This window comes from Serpula lacrymans, assembly GCF_000218685.1.
Source record: "Serpula lacrymans var. lacrymans S7.9 unplaced genomic scaffold SERLAscaffold_13, whole genome shotgun sequence".
Classification (NCBI taxonomy): Eukaryota; Fungi; Basidiomycota; class Agaricomycetes; order Boletales; family Serpulaceae; genus Serpula; species Serpula lacrymans.
This window is the reverse complement of record NW_006763302.1, coordinates 1,015,391-1,036,039: the sequence shown is the minus strand read 5'-3', so window position 1 is coordinate 1,036,039 and position 20,649 is coordinate 1,015,391. Positions and strand designations below refer to the sequence as shown.

Sequence of the window (20,649 nt, the reverse complement as noted above, 5' to 3'; positions counted from 1 at the left end):
TATGTAAGACTTTGATTGCTGCATTCATGTGGTTGCGGACCCAGGCCTCATACATTTGGAATTGACGGAAAGTGTCGGATTTATCGCGCAGTAGATAAACGTGTGTTTCGCGTGTCTTATCGTCCGTAAAGGCAACATAGTACCGTTTTCCACCCAGCGTTTTGACTGGTGCAGGTCCCCATAGGTCGGTGTGGATCTCCTGGCCATATTCCTGTGCACGCTCACCCAGTTTCACTTTAGGGATTGCCTCGCGCTTGCCCTTGGCGCGGACACAAGTTTCACAGAAAGTGTCTGTTTCCCTATCCTCCAGGAGTTCTACCCCATGGATCAAGCCCTTCGACACCATGCGCTTTGCTGCATCAATGGCTATATGGCCAAGGCGCTTGTGGAGTTCAGTGGCAGATATGCGCTCGACAGCTGCATTGGCGCTTTCGTGGCGAAGATTTGTGCCTCGCGACTGGTACACACCACCTACTTTAGGTATGCGTCCTCTTATTTTTCCTCTCGGGTCATAGATAACGCATTCGCTTTTCGCAAAGACGGCCTTGTAGCCTGCCTTATCCATACAGCCAATGGAAACTAGGGTGTAGGCCAAATTTGGTGCGTATAACACGTCTCTCAGGCGCACTTGCGTGTCTTTATGGGCGCCGTTGGGGACACTAATCATCATATCCCCTGTTCCTACAGCAGAGAAGGAGTCTTGGTTTGCCACGCTTATAGGGTAAGGTGCAATCGTGCGGTAATTGAGTAGGAGGTGTTGATGGGGGGTGAAGTGGCTCGTAGCGCCGGAGTCATAGATTTCAATGGGACTCTTGGGCCTCGCGTTCATGGCGAGTTGGTGAGTGAGGGCGCTCCACGCGCCTTCTTCTTCAAAATCTGATAGGCTCGCGCTGTCGCATTGGACGTGGACAGCAAGGTTTGCCTTTTCAGGCTTCTTTCCCTTTGCATCGCCCGTTTGCCCCTCTTCTTTCTTGTCTCCTGGTGAGTCCCCTTTTGACTCATTCTTTGTGGAGCGCTCACGCTTCTCACTGGGACACTGGTGTGACCTGTGTCCCTTTCCACCGCAGTTCCAGCATTCAAGCTCGCTGGTATCCTTGTCGTCTCTGCCGCCAGATGATTTTCCTTTCTTGTAGCGACCTCTTCCGCCTCGACTTCCACGTTTGGACGATCCTTGTCCTCCGGTGGCTGACATAGCGATGTCCTCTGATTTCGCTGTCGGGCGTTTTCTGAATATGGTCTGTCGGTCGTATTCTTGGAGAAGGTACGAGATCAGTGTCTCTGGGTCCAAGGTCTGCTTTGACATATGGGCAGACGCTGACAGGTGCGACACGTAGGTGGCGTATGAGTGCGGCAAAGACATGATGATGCTGGAGGTGAGTTCTTTGTCTGCTAGTTGGACTCCTGCTGCGCTGAGCTGTTCCCATAGCGCGCGAATCTTGTCCAAATGTGCGCGCAAGTCTCCTTTCTCGGTGCAGCGTAGGTTCGACAACCTTTCTCTTAGCTCGGACTGAACTAGCTCCGTTTTGTTCTCGTTTTCTTGGCAGATCATGACCCACATGTCGGCGACGGTGGGTTTGTTTAGGATCCTTCGCAGCGTCGAATCAGGTATGGTGCGACCTAATATATTTCGCGCGCGGTACTCCTTTTTTAGCCAGGCATCAAGTGCTTCTTGATCAGCCTTGCTGACTGTTGCAGGAGGAGATGTCGTCGCTGTGGCCTGGCCAGCAGTCTGGCTAGTGGTCTGGGATAGTGGTATCGGCCTTTTTGCTGTGCCATGGAGGTGCTCGACGCAGTCTCGGTCAGCAAGGGCCCATTCGAGGCGAGTTTTGTACATCGACCAGTTCGAGCCATCCGGCTCGAGCTTTGGCACCCCAAGGGTGTCTTTTTCAAGGTACGTTGTCTCACTCGCAGGGCTCATAACCTCAAAGAGATCTAATATAAACCAAATGCTCAGACTTCGTGGGCGAAGCTCTGAGAATGTATTCGCGTACCTAATATAAACCAAATGCTAGGTACAGAGTAAGTATATCACAAAAAATAAGGAAGGTATAAGATCCTCACCTCAGACTTCGTGGGCGAAGCTCTGAGGTGGGCAATCGTTGCTACGAAGGTTTTTAAACTCGAACGGAAGTATAACTAAGGGGGTAAATTGCCCCATCAAAACGCACGGGCCATCCTACCACTACACTTTCCTAGTATGGTGTCCTGCGCCATACTTTCCCTTCGTACGACGCTTGTCTTTGTCGACTCGCGTTTTCTAACAGTACTGTCTGAAGTTTTGTAAACAAAGGTAAACAAAGCAGCCACAAAGGCAAAATAATAGAGAACACAATCAATAGTGAATGATAGAAGAATAGATAGAGAAAGGAATGAAAATATATAGTTAGCACAAAGGTGCAGAATCACCAAAACTAACAGTAACCTGACTCCACACCAGAGAACAAGCAGACGCTTTCTACGAAGCCAGAACACGTTGGCTACAGTACTACGCAGGAAGCCACCCACAGCTACTGCCCACAACACAACACGATCCCCCAGTAACCGTAGAAAACATCTACGACGAGAACAACTTTGAAGAGTTTGCAGCACGCGGCGACCCAGTACCACCTCCCACTCCACAGATACTCCCTGCCACACCTGCTCCATCCCATATCCCACCACCACACACCATGTCTAATGCTGCAGCCCCCAAACCCACAATGATCGGGAAAATCGATGACTTCAATGGAACCCCAGATAAAGCCCAAAGGTGGATATCGTCCACCGATCTACACTTTGATATCAACGACACCATCTACAACTCCGACAAGAAAAAGGTATATGTGGCCCTCAGCTACATGAAGGATGGCAACACCGCCTCATGGAGCAAAGCCAAGGTGACCGAATACAAAGCAAAGAATGCCTACCCCACATGGGCAGACTTCATGAAAACCTTCACAGCCAGTTTCAGAACGGCAAACATCAAAGGAACGGCCTCGGCCGCCTTGATGAAAATGAAGATGGAACAAGGAGAAAATGCAGTAGCATTTAACTCAAGGTTCATGCTAGATGCTGGGAAAAGCGGCATCAACAACGAAGCCATGATCATGGTCTATCAAAAGGCTATCTGGCCACCCCTCCTTCATGGGGCACTCACCGGAAAGGAACTACTCACCATCGAAGACTGGATGAGCACAGTAGCGAACCTAGACGCTAACTGGATCAGTGCCAACGCTATCTCGGAAGGAGCGTGGGGCACCAGAAACAGAAAAAGACAGAACGACAGAAACCGCAAAAGTGGACCATCCACCAGCACCAGAAGATTAACCAAAGACGAAGAAGAATCAAGGAGGGAAGAGGGAAGATGCTTCATATGTAACGAGAAAGGACACATAGGAAGGAATTGTAGGAACAAAGGAAAGACTCCCGAAAGAAAGGTACGTCAAACCGAAATGGAAGATGACACCAAAACAGTGGTAGAAGAAGACAGGGTCCAAAACATCATGAGGATGTGGAGAGAGTTAGGAGAAGATCAATGAACAGAGGCAATGAAAGAATTGGAAGACGAGGGTTTTTAAAACGACGGACTACCCCGATGTTAGTACCGCCAAAAATGGCAACTGTAATAATAGCAACAATCAATGCCAATTCTTTACAAATCAATTACTCATTGAAACAGAAAACCATCGGAACCAAAGCCCTGATAGATTCAGGAGCTACAGACAACTTCATTGACACCAAATTCGCCATCAGACACCGACTCCCCCTCCAAAAACTCCCAACTCCTATAACATGTAAAAATGTTGACGGAACCACAAACAAAAACGGAAAAATTACGCACTGCACCTATCAGAGGATAGATGCAGGAGGACAAAACAGGTTCACAAAGTTCCTATTGACCGGACTAGACGGAGAAGACGTATTACTGGGATTTCCCTAGTTACAAAAAGTCAATCCCGTCATTAACTGGAAAGACAAGGAATTACCAAACTCAGACAAACACGCCATCAGGATGAACCAAACAACCACAGAAACAAAAATCAGGATAACCGCAGTAAACAAAGATGTGTATGAAACCATTCATAGATACGTATCCAACCAAACACCCTATCCTCGAACCACAATTCAATTAAAGGTTAACTCAGCAATGGAACACGCGCAAATACACAGAGAAAAGAAGGAGCATAACCTCCCGAATGAATATAAAGGGTATTTGGACGTCTTTGACAAAAAGAAGTCGGAAAGACTCCCCAAGCGACGGGAATACGATCATGCAATCAATATGAAACCAGAATTGGTACCAACAGATTGCAAGTTATACCCATTGGCACCAAAGGAAGACAAAGCATTAACAGAGTTCTTAACGGAAAACTACAGAAAGGGATACATTAGGCCGAGCAAGTCGCCACAAGTGTCCCCTTTCTTCTTCATCGGCAAGAAGGATGGATCGCTCCGACCGTGCCAAGATTACAGAAAACTGAACACATATACCGTGAAAGACCCCTATCCATTACCCCTGATACCCAACCTCATTGAAAATTTGAAAGGAGCCATCATCTTTACGAAACTAGATCTATGTTGGGGATACAACAACGTAAGGATAAAAGAAGGAGACGAATGGAAAGCTGCGTTTAAAACCAGCAAGGGAGTGTTCAAACCAACGGTTATGTTCTTTGGCATGTGCAATTCACCGGCAACATTCCAAAGGCTGATGAACAACAAATTCAAAGACTACATTGATGAAGGTTGGATGATCATATACATGGATGACATCCTCATCTTTGACACGAACATCGAAAGACTCCGAATCCGAACAAAACAGGTTCTACAAAGACTACGCAATAACGACCTATTCCTAAAACTAGAAAAATGCACCTTCAAAGCAGAAACCATTGAATACTTAGGAATGATTGTTTCCCACAATCAGGTATCGATGGATCCAGCCAAAATCGCTGGGATCCGCGATTGGCCAATCCCGAAAGACACCAAAGGCGTAAGGAAGTTCTTAGGTTACGGAAACTTCTACAGGAAGTTTATCGGTCATTACTCTGACCTTGCCAGACCCCTGAATGCCTTACTAGAAAAGGATAGGAAGTGGAACTGGACCCAAACTGAAGATGACGCTGTCAAATTAATGAAACAAAAATTCCTCAAATCCCCCGTAACACAAATTCCCGACTCCTCAAAACCGTCAAAGATTGCTGCAGATACCAGCAAACACGCCACAGGAGCTGTATTAATGCAACCCGATGACCAAGGACAATGGCACCCATGTGCATTTTTCTCCAAAACTCTATCCCCCGCTGAAAAGAACTACAAGATCTACGACAAAGAGTTATTAGCGGTAATGAGAGCTTTAAAAGAGTGGAAACACTTACTTTTGGGAAGCCCCCACACAATCCAAATCCTGACAGATTACAAGAACCTGACGTACTGGCAAGAAGCTAGGAAACTGACACCGCGACAAAGAAGATGGCAGCTGGAACTGTCACAATACAATTACACCTTGGAGCACGTACCAGGAACCCACATGGTGGTACCCGACGCACTCTCAAGAAGACCTGATTTATACATCAAAATAGAAGGAGATGACGATGACACGCCAATGATACCCGCCTCAGTGTTCCTGTATCACGCACAAACAATTAAAAACACAGTCGGGCAAGCCATGCTCACAAACAATAATTATCCAGGAAGAACAAAGAAAGATGATTGGAGAAAAGAAGAAGGACAGTTCTTTTATCAAAATAAATTACTAATTGACGAAGTAGAAGAACAAAAGACGATCATCAAAGATCACCACGACTCCCTGTCCGCAGGACACCCAGGAAGGCTCAAAACCTACCAGTTGATCAAAAAGGCCTATTGGTGGCCAGGAATGATGAAACAAGTGGAAGAATACGTGAAAGGATGCGCAACCTGTCAACAAGCAAAAGTAAACACACATCCCACCACCGTACCATTAATCCCAAACCAGACCCCAAAAACCGCAGAACCAATGAAGTACCTATCTGTAGACTTCATAACTGATTCACCAGAATCTTCAGGATACGACAGTATAATAGTCGTGGTAGACCAAGGACTTAGTAAGGGGGTAATCCTCTCACCTTGTCATAAAACCATTGATGCACTCGAAACCGCACGAATCTTTCACGATTCCATCTTCAAACAATTTAGATTGCACGATAAACTCATATCCGACAGGGGACCACAGTTCGCCTCTGAAGTATCCAGAGAACTCCACAAACTCCTGAACATTGAAACCGCACTCTCCTCTGCGTACCATCCCCAGACGGATGGACAAACAGAACGATCCAATCAAGAACTGGAGATCTACCTCCGCATATTTTGCCAGAACCAACCACACAGCTGGGCAAAATACCTTACTACCGCTGAATTCTGTCACAACCAAAGACCACACTCCACAAACAACCAATCACCATTCTACCTCCTTATGGAATATGAACCCCAAGGAATCCTGACTAAACACAGATCCACGAATATCCCATCAGTGGAAAAACAATTATCCAAACTGCTTAGGGCAAGGGAAAACACCCTAAAAGCACACAAACTCGCGAGAAACAAGATGATGAAACGAAACAATGGAAAGTTCACGCAATTCTCCGTTAGAGAACACCAACCTGCTAGAAAAAGCCACCGAATACAAGAAGTTCAACATGAAACGCATCGGACCTTTCCACATCCAAGAAAAGATTTCCCCAGTGAACTACCGACTATCCCTGCCTCCCCATTGGAAGATACACAATGTTTTCCACGCATCCCTTCTCACGCCATATACGGAAACCAACACTCACGGCCCGAACTTTATCCGACCACCACCTGACCTGGTCAACGAAGAAGAGGAATAGGAAGTAGAAAGTATTCTTAGACACAAACCCTGGAAATGCAGGCGCCGCTACCTGATTAAACGGCGCCATTACCCTCATTCCAAAAACTCATGGGAACCGGAAGAACATTTAACCAATGCTGCGGAGATATTGGAAGCCTATAAGAAGGACCACAAGCTGCATTGAAGAGACAATCACCCCACTACCAACAATCCACTGTCTCTCAACACAAAACATGTCTACTTCTAACTCCACCGGCTTCCCTATCACCATCTACTCGATACCCGGCGACACCAACTTGCTAGCCGACAAACGAGTGTCGTTTGCCCGTGGGCAACGGCACAACCAAGCCGACGTCACTGACGCCATAGAATTAATGTCAGCAAAAGACGCCTATACCTATCTCTTGTACGAGACCGAAAAACGCTGCCCCCATGCGTATCACACTCTTTCTTCCATGCATACCTTCCTTGCCATAGACCTCATAGCTGATGAACTCCTAAAAGCCATAGACTCAATACATTCATTGGAAAGCAAGCATTCGCGGCTCAACAGTCAGGACTTGAGTATCTGTCGGGCACTCCGGATGGAAAAGTTAGTTTTGGAATCTTTGGAACAACGCTTGAGGATGAGCTCCTCGAATGGGCAGATGGACTTGGCAAAGGAATATTTGGAATCAGGCGGGAGGACATTGCTAAACAAAGCTTGCACGCGGATAGAGCGAGACGGTTGTACGAGTACTCCTCCACCCGGTGTGTCCCTCCGGTCCCTGTCGCACCCAGACCAGACCAGTGTTACCCCAGAGCGCACTTACCACATCATCACCCGTCGACCTACGCCCATCCCGTCGGAGGAAAAATATATTCCCACCGTCCCAACCAGCCCAATCTCACAAGAGTCGAGCCACTCCAGTCCCCGTTCTATTGGGTCAAACCCAAAACCACCGTCTCCCCCATCATCTCCACCTTGACCAGTACCAAACACCCAAACCTGTCGCCTGACGAACCGACAAGGAGCCCGACGCAGCCGGCAAGAGGTGATACTCCAGATCCCCGCCGCCAGAACTCCATCAAAACGGCAGTCTTGTATGTCAAAGGGACAGAAAGACAGTCCGCCTGGCGCAATGCACAGGCCTGAGACTGGCTCTCCCTCTAACCCAATCAATGTAGATGACGATGCAGCCATGATTGATCAGTTGTACGCAGGAACGTACGACCTGGGAGATGATGATCCAACCACTCCCCAATCCAACACCTCATCCAACACCCGACAAAGATACCATGAAGGTGTTTGTAACAATGCTCCATACTGCCAAAACTGCGGTTGGAGCGATCATCGCACATACTATTGCAAAGCCTACTATTGCCCCGACTGTGACCGTCGTGCACCGGGACATAGTTTCAATTGGTGCCCCATCCACAGGGAAGACAAGGACCGGATTCTGATGGAAGGATTACATGGAGATGTCAGCTACAACAACAGTTACAATATGGACGGCGAAGGTACCGAATTTCGGTGAAACTCGGAGCAAGTAAGGGGGTAATGTTACAATCTCTATTAGACATTTAAGAACTACTCATTTCCTTTTACTCATCGGTTATACCATTGGACCAATGACTCATTTCCTTCACGTACACTTCCATTCCTCTTACATTCACAGTACCTATTATAGTACTTAGTCCTCAACAGACAGACCTGCCCTAGATAGGACCTAACTCCTATCACCGATTCCTTTCCATTATAAATACCATGTAACAGCAGTAGTATTCTCTAATACGATTCTACGCAGTTTACACTTACAAAGCTAGACTCCTAAGATCAGACTTCTATTCACAAAAAGACCAACTCCCGTTGGAAAACCTCCACTCAGAACTACGTTCTCGAACTTGTCTTTGGATAAGTCTCTTTACAAACCTTGACGAACCCTCAGACTTTGTTTAGCACTTTGTGCGTAACAATAGAAGCATCAGGGATACCCAGTGGTCTCATTGGATATTCCAGACAGTGTACAGGTACTTTTAAAGGATACCTATGTAAGATTGGGACCCAGGATAGTCTTATTGGATGTTGTGAACACCATACAGGTACTCCAAAAAAACATCCAGGACACAATTGAGAAATTTTAGATGACCATTGGGACACTAATTGTACAAATATTAGTTTCTTTGGATAATCTGAACACTGTCTGGTACTTTCAAAGAACATCCAGGTACAAATAAGAATATTTTAGAGGACTATTTAGATACCAGCAGTACAAATAATAGTCTTATTGGATATTCTTTACAATGTGTAGATACTATCAAAGGACATCTAGGGTATAATAGGGACATCCTACTAGAGCATCTGGGATGCCTAGTGGGACACAAGTAGTGCCCAGGGTAGTCTTGTTGAGTATTGTGGACACCATACAGGTACTCCCAAAGAACATCCAGGGTATAGTAAGGACATCCTGGTGGAGCATCTGGGAAGTAATTGGACTACCATGTATATAAATCCTAAAGTACACCTTGTTAACTATTATAGAACACTTTGATTTTAATAATATCCTAGGATAGTCCTACCTTGTTATAATATAGGATATACAAATCTCAAAATTTAAATCAATACTAGGACCCCTGACACCACTTGGGAGTTCCAGGATTCTCAAATTGTCCTTGGATGACCTTAACTCAAGGGAGTTCTGTATGGATTACCTGCCTATGGGATAATCCCAGGATAAAGGCCTCTCAAACATATCATTGAACAGTAACTGATCAACCTAAGAGGCTATGAAAAGAGGTTGACTGAAGTGCCTTCTCTCCTTTGAATTCAAAGGGTTTGGCTGCAGAAATTACTTTGCCGTGTAATTATGTGGTGGGGTTAGACATGGATGAGGATTCCGGTGGGATAGGAGGTGGAGGTGGATATCGAGGTGGGAGAGATTGTGTTTGTCTAGGAGGCGTCTCTGGTTTAATTGGTGGCTTCGGGTTGCAGTATTCAGAAAACACTTTGAAAAAGGGTTTATTTAATTTGAACTGTAATCAAAATCATTGCTCCAATCTGTAGAAGTAAATCCAAAAATATTTTCTTCTTTATCCAGGTTTCTTTCCACCTGTGAGCTAGTGGTAGAATTACTGTCCAAGTTGGACATGTCTGGAGAAGTAGATCTTTCAATGAGGATGTTTTCTTCTATCAGGGATGGAACGGGAGGGATGTAAGAATAATTTCCTTTTTGGAGCTGAAACTCTGGTCTGTACTGTGAGTAGATTCAGTTATTGTCTCAAATGAGTAGTCCCAGAACTCATTATTGATTTTTGTAACAATAAAGCGGTTTGTAGGGTGACAAATGGCTAAGTTGAATACCTCCTTTCCATAGTCTTGGTATTCTCTGAATAATCTGCAGACATTTCTGATCTGTCTCTGATCATGTTCTCAGTTTCTTCCTTCAAGGATCTTCTGTCCAATTATAAACACAAGTTTGCAGAACTGCAAAATGCAAGCAACTATCCTGTGTATCTTGTTGCGGCAATAAAGGGTGACAACCAATATGTGGACTCCTGTTTTGAGATAATCTCGGGGGTTCAAGGTGTTGTTCTGCTCAGGTGTAAGAAAAAGAGTCTTTTGAGAGGGACAGGATCAAAGGATGCTGTGATGTATACATTAATTTTTGACGGTGCAAGGAAAGCTTCAAGGATTTCTAGGTAGGGTGTGGAGTAAGGTCTTCAATGGATGATAATTCCATAGTGGAGTAGAAAGTGGATCTCTCTTCTGTTGTTGATGATGAGAACTGTGGTTAGAAAACCACACACAAAAACAAACTAACACACAATCCTCCCAGATTCCATGGAACTTGTTTATAGGCTTTGCCTCCTAGAACAGTGGGTGCTCTGGTTGTTTGTGGGGTGGTATGTATAACAATCCTTCAAAGTCAAACCCAGAGATTTATGGGTGTGGGTTTTGAGGAGGAGGGATAGTTGGAAGATAAAAGATAGGGGCTTTGTGGCGAGTATAGACGAGCACTATCTTGCTAATTGTAGCACAAGGTAGGTTTGAGAATAACAAGATAATGAGGTTCCCAGTGATAGCAGGCTCCTGACGCACAAACTGTAGTGCTCAAAAGGACTCTAATTGAAAGGGATGACAATGACATTCAAAAGTGACGAGTGACAATGACAGCAATTAACAGTGGTAGCAGTGGGAAGTGTTGTGATCACACTGGATCACAAGTAGCAGTAAGAAGTGGACTTGGGAGAAGTTTGGATTGGATTTCTTGTTGTTATTTTACAAGGTAAAATACAGGGGTTTATATAGTGAAAAAAAAGTAGGCTATGCACAGTATAGCTGTGCAAAACGGATGTGAAAGAATGTGAAGGAAGGAATGTATGCTGACAAATCCTGCGTAGGTAGTACAGGATAAGATTGTCAAAAAAAGGAAAAGAAAGGGATAGCACAATGAATGCTGTGAGTAATGTCACAGGTTTGTATAGCCATAAAATAAAGTCCAATAGCAGAAAGAGAGTAAGTACCAACCAACTTTGGTGTATGATAGTGTCTTGTCCTGGTGTAAATGCAAGCTGTGGGGTTTCAATATAGTTCTGTAAATGATAAAGGTGTTACAATAACACAATTTTTGGACCTCTCCTTTATTTTCATTCTCCGCTTTAACCTTGTACTTTAGCTTTCACACATGGTGCCACGCGGCACTTCCCCTTTTTTCCAAACTTCTCACGCCGTGTTGCCTTTCTTCTTATTTTAGATACAACTCTCTCACACGGTGGAGCTGGCCATACGGGCTAGGCCCCATGACATCATCAGCCACTATCTCTATCAACTGTATAGTATACATGTACAAACAACCCTGTAGTAGTATATATACCCCAATAGATCCAGGAGACTCCTCAGCAAGTCCTCCTGTTGTATACCAACAAACTCACTGCAGCTCAAGGGGTAACCACTCCCTTATCATCTTCCTTATAGCGTGTTCTGTGTGCACCAGAGTAACTAACTCTTGGTTGTTACAAAAGGTGTGGGGAGATTCCATCTGCTAACACTAGGAGAGCAGTTTTGTAGTTTGCTACTTGTTGTCTGAGTTCACGTCTCCATGAGCTGTTGTTCCAACAAGGGGTTTCTAGAATTCTCTGTTTGTAGATCTTGATTGGGCAGTGCTTCAGGTGAATCAAATTAAATCTGAATAATTCTTTGGACACTTGATCTGATTCCCACAAGAATCCTTGAGCAGCTGTGAATGTGTCCTTTAATAAGTGCAATGTATTGGCAAAGTTGGGAGATTTCAAAGGCTACATTGTCAACTGCTAAAACTAACTCTTCTAATTCACTGATTGGAGAGGATGAAGCTGATGAGTCTTCATAGTATTCTGTTTCAGGATCACTGTGGGCAGGTAGGGGATTTGTAACAACCAAGAGTAACTTACTCTGGCGCACACAAAAACACACTATAAAGAAGATGATGGGAGTGGTTACCCCTTAGGCTGCAGTGAGTTTGTTGGTATACAATAGGAGGACTCGCTGAGGAGTCTCCTGGATTTATTGGGGTATATATACTACTACAGAGTTGTTTGTACTTATGTACTATACAGTTGATAAAGATAGTGGCTAATGATGTCATGGGGCCTAGCCTGCATGACCAGCTCCACTGTGTGAGAGAGTTGTATCTAAAAATAAGAAGAAGGCAATATCTAAGTAGTGCCGCCAGTGCTCTAGAGCTCTAATGATGGCCAGCATCTCTTTGTCGTATATTTAATAGTTGCGCTCTGTAGGCAACAAACTATGCGATAAATAGGCACAAGGCCTCCAAAGATTGTCAGGGCATTTAATGGACAAAACAGCCCCAGTAGCAAAATTACAAGAGCCGGTTTCTAGCCGGAACTCTTTGTCTAATTCTGGAAATGCTAATATGGGTGTTGTTGTAAATGCCTGTTTAAGCTTATCAAAAGCTTCTTGTTCTTTGGCGCCCCAGTGCCAAACAATGTCCTTTTTTGTGAGATCGTTCAACGGTCTCGTGATTTTTGCGAAGTTTTTGATAAACCTTTGGTAGAAATTGCCTAAGCCAAGGAAGGCCCTAACTCCTTTGACGCGAGTAGGTTCTGGCCAATCCAAGGTAGCTTGAACTTTTTCAGGATCCATCCTAATTCCATTCTGGCCTATGATCATACCAAGGAAGTCTACTTCCTTCACTTTAAAATTACATTTTTTGGGTTTGACGAATAGGTCCCATTCCTGTAAGCATTGAAGGACTTCTTGGACAATCCTGTTGTGCTCAGCCTCATTGTCCAACTTTGTAAATATTAATAAATTGTAAATTTAAATGACTACACAGTTTTCCATATCCGCAAAGATCTCGTTCATCATGCTCTGGAAGGTTGCCGGTGAATTAGTCAACCCAAAGAACATAACGAGGGGTTCAAAGGATCCTCAGTGGCACGTGAACGCGGCCTTCCAAGCATCTGTTTCTTTGATTCGTACATTATTGTACCCCCATCTGAGACCCATCTTTGTTAAGACTTTGGCACCACCAATTTGTCTACTAGCTGACTGATCAAAGGCAGCAGATACGCATTTTTAACCGTGTGCTCATTCACGTAACAATAGTCCATAATCATATGCTTCTTACCATCCTTTTTAGGAATGAAGAACACCAGGGACGTCATGGGGCTTTTGGAAGGTCTGATGTAACCCTTCCTAAGCTGTTTGTCTATGAAACAAACTTGATACCTCATCTCTTTCTGGAGCAGAGAGTGGTATCATGTGTCCTTTTCTCGGTTTGAAGGTGTCTTTCAAATCTATAGCATGGTCTCAAGGCCTAGTATTTGAAAAGTATATAAAAGTTATAGTATTAAACCCTGGTCCAAACGGTTGTCAGGGGGTGGTCCGCTTGTTAAGCTGTCAACCCTTCTCCAGACTGGCAGAGGCAAGTGCCCGGCCTGGTCAGAGGAAAGAGAAAGTGAAGTTTTTGTATGTGAATTCTAATCAACAGTGGTTCCGCACCGACTGCTGAGCTAAGTACTCCCCTTAACGCTGGGGGCCGCGTATCAAAGGTATTGTTTCTTCTCCCAAGCACTACAAGGTCGTTGCAAAGAGCGCACTTATCTGCTATATGGGATATTCCCAAACAATAGCCAAATCTCCTTCACCCTGGAGTCCGGGTGCCCAATGGGACTTTTTTGCACAAACGTGCAAGAGAGTAGAGAAAGCAAGTCCTAATGTAACAACTAAGAGTGACTTACTCTGGCGCACACAGAAACACACTATAAAGAAAATGATGGGAGTGGTTACCCCTTAGGCTGCAGTGAGTTTGTTGGTTAACAACAGGAGGACTCGCTGAGGAGTCTCCTGGATTCATTGGGGTATATATACTAATACAGAGTTGTTTGTACTTATGTACTATACAGTTGGTAAATATAGTGGCTGATGATGTCATGGGGCCTAGCCCGCATGACCAGCTCCACTGTGTGAGAGAGTTGTATCTAAAAATAAGAAGAAAGCAATGCGGTGCGAGAAAGGAGAATTTGAACAAAAAGGGGAAGTGCCGCATGGCACCATGTGTGAAAGCTAAAGTACAAGGTTAAAGCGGAGAATGAAAATAAAGGAAAGGTCCGAAAATTGTGTTATCGTGACACACGCTTGACGGTGTTTTTGGTGAGTGGCAGCGGGAGTGAAGGACTGAAGACTTTGCACTTGCCATTTGCTCGAGTGGATTCTGGGAGCTGCAGTGAAGCTGGTTGGGGCAGTTTGAGTTCAGTGGGCAGTACGGTTCACACGGGCTACACAGAGATAAACGCCTCACAGTGAGGCCAATCAGTGAGTGATTGATTGCCTGGATTCTGGTAAATGTTGTTGATAGCAATCTGCAGGCAGCTGCCATTTACATGATTGCTGAAAAAGCGCACCAAGTTGGGTTTCATTTCTGGCTCACTTGCTGGTGTTGTTTGGACTGTCTGTTTACATTGGACTCATTGTGGCTTCAACATTTTTCCTTGTAGGTGTACAGTGATGTTGCTGATAACTGACACTTCTACATAGGTTATGCAGACAGCATCATCATCTGGTCTCGCCCTGCCCTTCTTTTTTGCTGCACCAAGCTGCTCAACAAAGAAGGTAAACCATAAATTACTACCTTTTGGATATTCCTCCTATTAATTCCCATCCCAAAGGCTACCGTCACAATAATGACTTGAGTACCAGGGTTGCCTTCAAATAATTGTAGGGTCTTGTGGTTGTAGGCTGTGGAAGTCACTGAGTACCAAAGTCGGATGGCCATGGATCGTTCAGCCTCTGGTAAGTGCCCAGATAAAAATTGTGACACAATATGTTAACTCAATTGTATTGCAGTATACCACCACCTTTTTGCCTGGGTTCAGAACCAATGGGATTTCAGGGAAGTCTCGGCTGCCAGTGCTATGGGTGAGTGACTCAACAACCACTTGAATATTCACGTGCTCACAAAACTATTGTAGGTGGTAGTACTGACCCTCAGCCAGACCAAGAGCACTGCACACAGCTATGGTTTCTTGACCAGGTATTAGTGTGGCTGTTACAGCTATGAGAGGTATATTTTCTGGTAGCCTTTGTTGTAATCATCCCATCTGATTGTACGCCTTGTGGAAATCAGGGCCCCATGAAGACACAACATGTGCTTCAATTTTTCTGGACTCCATATAGATATTGACCATTGGCATTATTGGATCTTGTCCACCAGGTTTTTTTCTTTGAGTTTTGCTGCCTGGATGCTACTGGAATGAACCAAAACGGCTTTGATGCCAGGGTTGTTCATCTCTGCAGCCTACTCTTACAGTAAGTTTTTGTTTCTTGTTCTCTTTTGTCTTGCAACTAACCTGTGTATCTCCCAGTGTATTTAACACTGTCACTATCAAAATGACTGGTTTATCCAGTAAGGGGCCCACTCCAATAGGTTTGCATGCTAATTCTTGCATGGTGAAGAGCAATCCATAAAAAACTGCCATTTTTCCACCTCCTGTTATGAACTATGTCTCTTAAGGACTTTATTTTCTTCTCTGAGTAGCTATGCACTGCTACTCATTCTTATTCCCACACTAGTTACCTGTTACGGTTTCTCACCGGTCATTGTTTGTTCAACACAAACACCTACCCTAAAGTATGACAGTATATATAGATGCTTGTATTGTAGTAAACATCTCCAATATGATTGTACGCTTCAACAGTGCAACTTGGTATTCATCAGTAAAGCCCTGTTCATCAGAGTACGTCTCAAACCCGTTACCTACGGGCTTATCGGAAACCGCTTCATTGCCGGAAATCCCTCTTGTTACCGGGCTTGTACATTCTGGGCGTAACAAAACAATTGTATTCCACATCATCCTACGCTTATTAGCGAAGGGATGAAAAAGACGACAAAATGTCACAAGGAAGAAACCCACCACCAGGGCGCAGACTAGAGCAGAGCCTACCCAAGCCGCAAAACCCCCAGTGTTATCTAGACAAGAAAGAACAGCAGCACCACCCCCCTTTCCCCAACCCAACGTCACCAGACTCCACAACAGGGAACAAGCAGACACATTCTACAAAGCCAGAACATGTTGGCTACAGTATTACGCAAGAAGTCACCCACAGCTAATACCCAGAACCCAGCACAATCCCCCAGTAACTGAAGCAGACGTCTACAACAAAAATGATTTTGAAGAATTTGCCGCAGAAGGCCAATCAATACCACCACCCACACCACAGATACTTCCCACAGCACCTAATCCATCTCCTATCCCACCAACAAGCACCATGTCCAACACTGCTACACCCAAACCTACCAAATTTAGACAAATAGATGATTTTAATGGATTGCCTGACCGGGCCAACAGATGGATGTTGTCAGCCAAGGCATACTTTTACGTAAATGACGACATCTATGACTCAGACAAGAAGAAGGTCTTCACAGCACTCTCCCGCGCAAGACTTACAGTTTTTTTTGGGAGAGTCTACTTTAACTGTAGTAATCTCATCAGACATTTCAAAGAAAAGAAGGGACGAAAGAACATACCTTCATTTAACAAGCTATTGGACGCTGCAGGCATTTGTGGCTGGCGCTACACTTTCACCCAGGCATATAGAAGGCACAAGACCCAGAAGCTATGGGTTCAGACAATGTCAGAGCAGGCAAAGACAGTCTGTCAAAGAAATTATGCATACCTGTTGAATGTTTGTGGTCTGAACACAATAGAGCCAACAACTGGATGGTAGCAGGACAAATGAGAGAGGGAGAACAAGATAGGGGAGGTAAAGAGGATGAGGGAGCTGGTGATGAAGCTAGCTTTCTATTAGGCTTGATGACAGTTAGTGAGATGGGAAAAGCCGGCTCACAGAGAGATGTATTATCGCTGTTGATGATGAGAACTGTAGTTAGAAAAACCACACAAAAACAAACTAACACACAATCCTCCCAGATTCCACGGAACTTGTTTATGGGCTTTGCCTCCTAGAACAGTGGGTGCTCTGGTTGTTTGTGGGGTGGTAGGTATAACAATCCTTCAAAGTCAAACCCAGAGATTTATGGGTGTGGGTTTTGAGGAGGAGGGATAGTTGGAATAAAGAAGATAGGGGCTTTGTAGCGAGTTTGGACAAGCACTACCTTGCTAATTGTAACACAAGGTAGGTTTGAGAATGACAAGATAATGAGGTTCCCAGTGGTAGCAGGCTGCTGATGCACAGACTGTAGTGCTCAGAAGGACTTTAATTGAAAGGGATGACAATGACTTTCAAAAGTAACGAGTGACAATGACAGCAGTTAACAGTAGTAGCAGTGGGAAGTGTTGTGACCACACTGGATCACAAGTAGCAGATTAGTGAACTTGAGAGTTAGAGAAGAAGTCTGGATTTGAGTTCTTGTTGTTTTTTTACAAGGTAAAATACAGGGGTTTATATAGTAAAAGAAAGGTAGGCTATGCACAGTATAGCTGTGTAAAAAGAATGAGAAAGAACATGAAGGAAGGAATGTACGCTCACAAATCCTACATAGGTAGTACAGGATAAGATTGTCAAAATAAGAAAAAGAAAGGGATAGAACAATGAATGCTATGTAAGTAATGTCACAGGTTTGTACAGCCATAAAATAAAGTCCAATAGCAGAAAGAGGGCACTGCATTGTTGTTGCAATAAGCAGTGGGTTATCCATTATAAATGTCAAAAACAATATATTGGGTTTTGATGGCCATTAGGTCCTCTTGGTATTCCTCCGACACGGGCCAAGTTTCCATTTCACTCTCGTAATTCACTCTTTCTGAATCATAATAGTTAGTGACGAATGCATAGGGCAAACATTGTGAGTGGAAAACAACTAACCAGAAACATCAGAATCCTCTGATTGAGATAACAGCTGCTGTAGAAGTTCATTGAGATAGGATACATGATAAATGAGTAGGAAAAGCATCACAATTTTGTCAAAAATAGGGGTAATAAATCTGACTGTTTTAATACGCCTTTGTTCCTCTAAGAAGTAACAACGGTCCGTAGTGGCAGCTGTAGATGACTGTACTTTGAGTAAATTGTCAAAACCCTTGTTAAAATCATCGACTAAGGCTGGTTGCTCCGGTACACCCAAGGTGAATTGGAATTTTGCACCTGCTAGAGTTCCATATGACCGATTGATAAAGTTACCATTGGGACCACAGAATAACTTGAAATCCTTGACTTTCCCAACAATAATCATGGCAGACTCATTGCCTGTTTGCTTGGTGATAACCCATGACCGTTGCCTAATTGTTTCCAGCCCATGCAGGACAAGAATACTGCAGATGCAACATAAGTGGAGAGGCTGCGGATGTTGTTACGATAAGAGATAGCATCAAATATGATGACAAGGGTAAGAAGGAAGAGCTGAAAAAAATCTGTGTTGAAGTATTCATTTAAATAATATAAATTAGGAGGCACTTTACCTCTTTAGTGTGGATGATGTTGTAATTGTAGAACCAGCGGTTGCCATCATCATCAGTTGAAATGATGACTTGGTCTGGACTCAAACTCCACATGATCCACATAAGAGAACTGGTCTAGACTATAATGTAGACATCACGTTCTACAGGTCATCAGTTTTGAACAATTTGGAAAAGATGACGGGCTGACTGCAACGAAACTCTTTACAACAACAAAACATCATGTCTATGTTCTCAGTTCTGACAATAGAGCATATATTGCGCATATCAAACTTTGTTACATTCACTAGGGAGCAAAAAAGGTCAAAACAATTACTAGTTGAGGTCATTGAGAAATTACCTGAAGAATGGTGTGCATTATATGTTACTGCTGTAGAAGAAAAAAGGGGTTCACATAGTATGAATCGAAAAAGAAGTAGGAGTGTAATGGGAGAAGACAAAGAACCTCCCCATCAAATGGACCATCACGGGCTTACAAAAAATTTCTGGATGTTGGGGATACAGAAAAAAGCAAGGGACATATCCGCCAATTTATACAACAGACGAATAACGCTGCACTTAAACAAGATATATGTGCTGTATGCGGAAGATTGATGTTTGCTTATGGCTTAACAAAGATCCTAGTCTCGTCAATACCTCACAAAAGCTGCCTGTTTCCCTATTCACCACATTGTAAACAACACCGAGACTTTCACTAGCAAATGGTTTATGGATGGGTGAAGTACCTGTTGAGCTGAGCAGGTTAACAATCACTAAGAGGAGGTTGATACCATGATATTTCTCAGTGGTACATGTAATCAAGCTTTATCCAAAAAAAATTGGTGCAAAAGATTGGGATGCCAAAGGTTTGAATAGTGGAATCAGGGAAAATGTATCGACATACCGATTGCCAACCAAGGACATTCTCAACATGGTAGCCAATCCAATCTTACCACACAGTCTTAGTGTGCTTTTGTCAACTATTGGAGTGACAATTGTTGGGCCAAAGAATATACCTGAAAGATGCATGAATGGCCTGTTCCTAGTACAAAGAAATGCTGTGCAAGATGCACTGAAGTTCCTGCAGCATAACAACCCATTATACTCTGATATAATAATCAGTGAAGATTGCATTGCTACCAGATAATAATGTTCCTCCAGAGCTAATGGACAATGTTCAATATTCGTCTGACATTGATCAACTTAAGATAGAACGTTCAAACTATGTACCAGACGGAAGTGAAGATAAGGATTGTCAACATTTAGCGGGGAAATAAGCTCATGCCCAGTGACTTGCAGAGAATCTGAACATTTCAGGAGTTACTGATATGGAGGATGATGATGATGAACACAGCTCTGCCGAGCAAGGTAAGAAAATTTGCGTAGTCCTACATGGTCAGCTATTAAATTATCCCAAAGAGGCTACCATACCATTACAAACTCTAGAAGTGGTCAATGCATCTGGAAGCGACATTCAAGAAAATGGACTACTTGCTCATGCATTGGCGAATGTATCAAAGATCTGAAAAAAAGGAGGTTATGCAATCAGAGGATTACTGTTTGTCAATGAATACCCTTGGACTGATGAGGAAGGGATGAATTATGAGGGACAAGCAGAGGATCCTAATCACATGCTTGGTACTTTCCCTTGGTTGTTTCCATATGGGCAGGGTGGCTTTGAAACAAACAAGAAAAAAAAGGTCACTTATGAACTCCATGTGCAATGGGCATTACACTATGGAGATAAGAGGTTTCAACTAGATTATCAATTCATGTCCCAAGCATTTGGGGTTATACAGAAGAGACAAGTCTGTTGGTTTGCATGTTTACAACTTAGCAAAAACACATTCCGTCAAAATGAAAAAGCCATATGATCATTAAACATCTCAGACTTTGCAATTGCAAGCAAAGAGGAGAGCCAAAAGAAGACCATATCAAACCCTACA

General features: G+C 43.9%; 5 protein-coding genes across 5 annotated transcripts; 4 read left to right on the top strand and 1 right to left on the bottom strand.

Moving 5' to 3' along the window:
- Positions 1 to 258: 258 nt before the first annotated feature.
- Positions 259 to 838, top strand: SERLADRAFT_399958 (uncharacterized protein; the record flags this gene model as incomplete). Its single annotated transcript, XM_007322668.1, has 3 exons — positions 259 to 480; positions 540 to 600; positions 691 to 838. 2 exons carry the CDS (start codon positions 345 to 347, stop codon positions 581 to 583), a joined length of 180 nt encoding a protein of 59 aa, XP_007322730.1.
- A 6,544-nt stretch (positions 839 to 7,382) lies between these two features.
- On the bottom strand, positions 7,383 to 7,670 carry SERLADRAFT_399957 (uncharacterized protein; the record flags this gene model as incomplete). Its single annotated transcript, XM_007322667.1, has 2 exons — positions 7,383 to 7,636; positions 7,661 to 7,670. The coding sequence occupies 2 exons, from the start codon at positions 7,668 to 7,670 to the stop codon at positions 7,383 to 7,385; spliced, it is 264 nt and encodes an 87-aa protein (XP_007322729.1).
- Positions 7,671 to 7,815: 145 nt separating this feature from the next.
- On the top strand, positions 7,816 to 8,176 carry SERLADRAFT_399956 (uncharacterized protein; the record flags this gene model as incomplete). Its single annotated transcript, XM_007322666.1, has 1 exon — positions 7,816 to 8,176. A coding segment is annotated over one exon (197 nt), but the record flags the coding sequence as incomplete, so codon positions are not given.
- Positions 8,177 to 15,082: 6,906 nt separating this feature from the next.
- SERLADRAFT_411029 (uncharacterized protein) lies at positions 15,083 to 15,776 on the top strand (the record flags this gene model as incomplete). Its single annotated transcript, XM_007322665.1, has 5 exons — positions 15,083 to 15,101; positions 15,156 to 15,227; positions 15,281 to 15,342; positions 15,523 to 15,617; positions 15,674 to 15,776. 5 exons carry the CDS (start codon positions 15,083 to 15,085, stop codon positions 15,774 to 15,776), a joined length of 351 nt encoding a protein of 116 aa, XP_007322727.1.
- Positions 15,777 to 16,200: 424 nt separating this feature from the next.
- SERLADRAFT_442098 (uncharacterized protein) lies at positions 16,201 to 20,229 on the top strand (the record flags this gene model as incomplete). Its single annotated transcript, XM_007322664.1, has 6 exons — positions 16,201 to 16,380; positions 16,434 to 16,757; positions 16,907 to 16,994; positions 19,826 to 19,942; positions 20,003 to 20,071; positions 20,123 to 20,229. The coding sequence occupies 6 exons, from the start codon at positions 16,201 to 16,203 to the stop codon at positions 20,227 to 20,229; spliced, it is 885 nt and encodes a 294-aa protein (XP_007322726.1).
- Between the last annotated feature and the right edge of the window lie 420 nt (positions 20,230 to 20,649).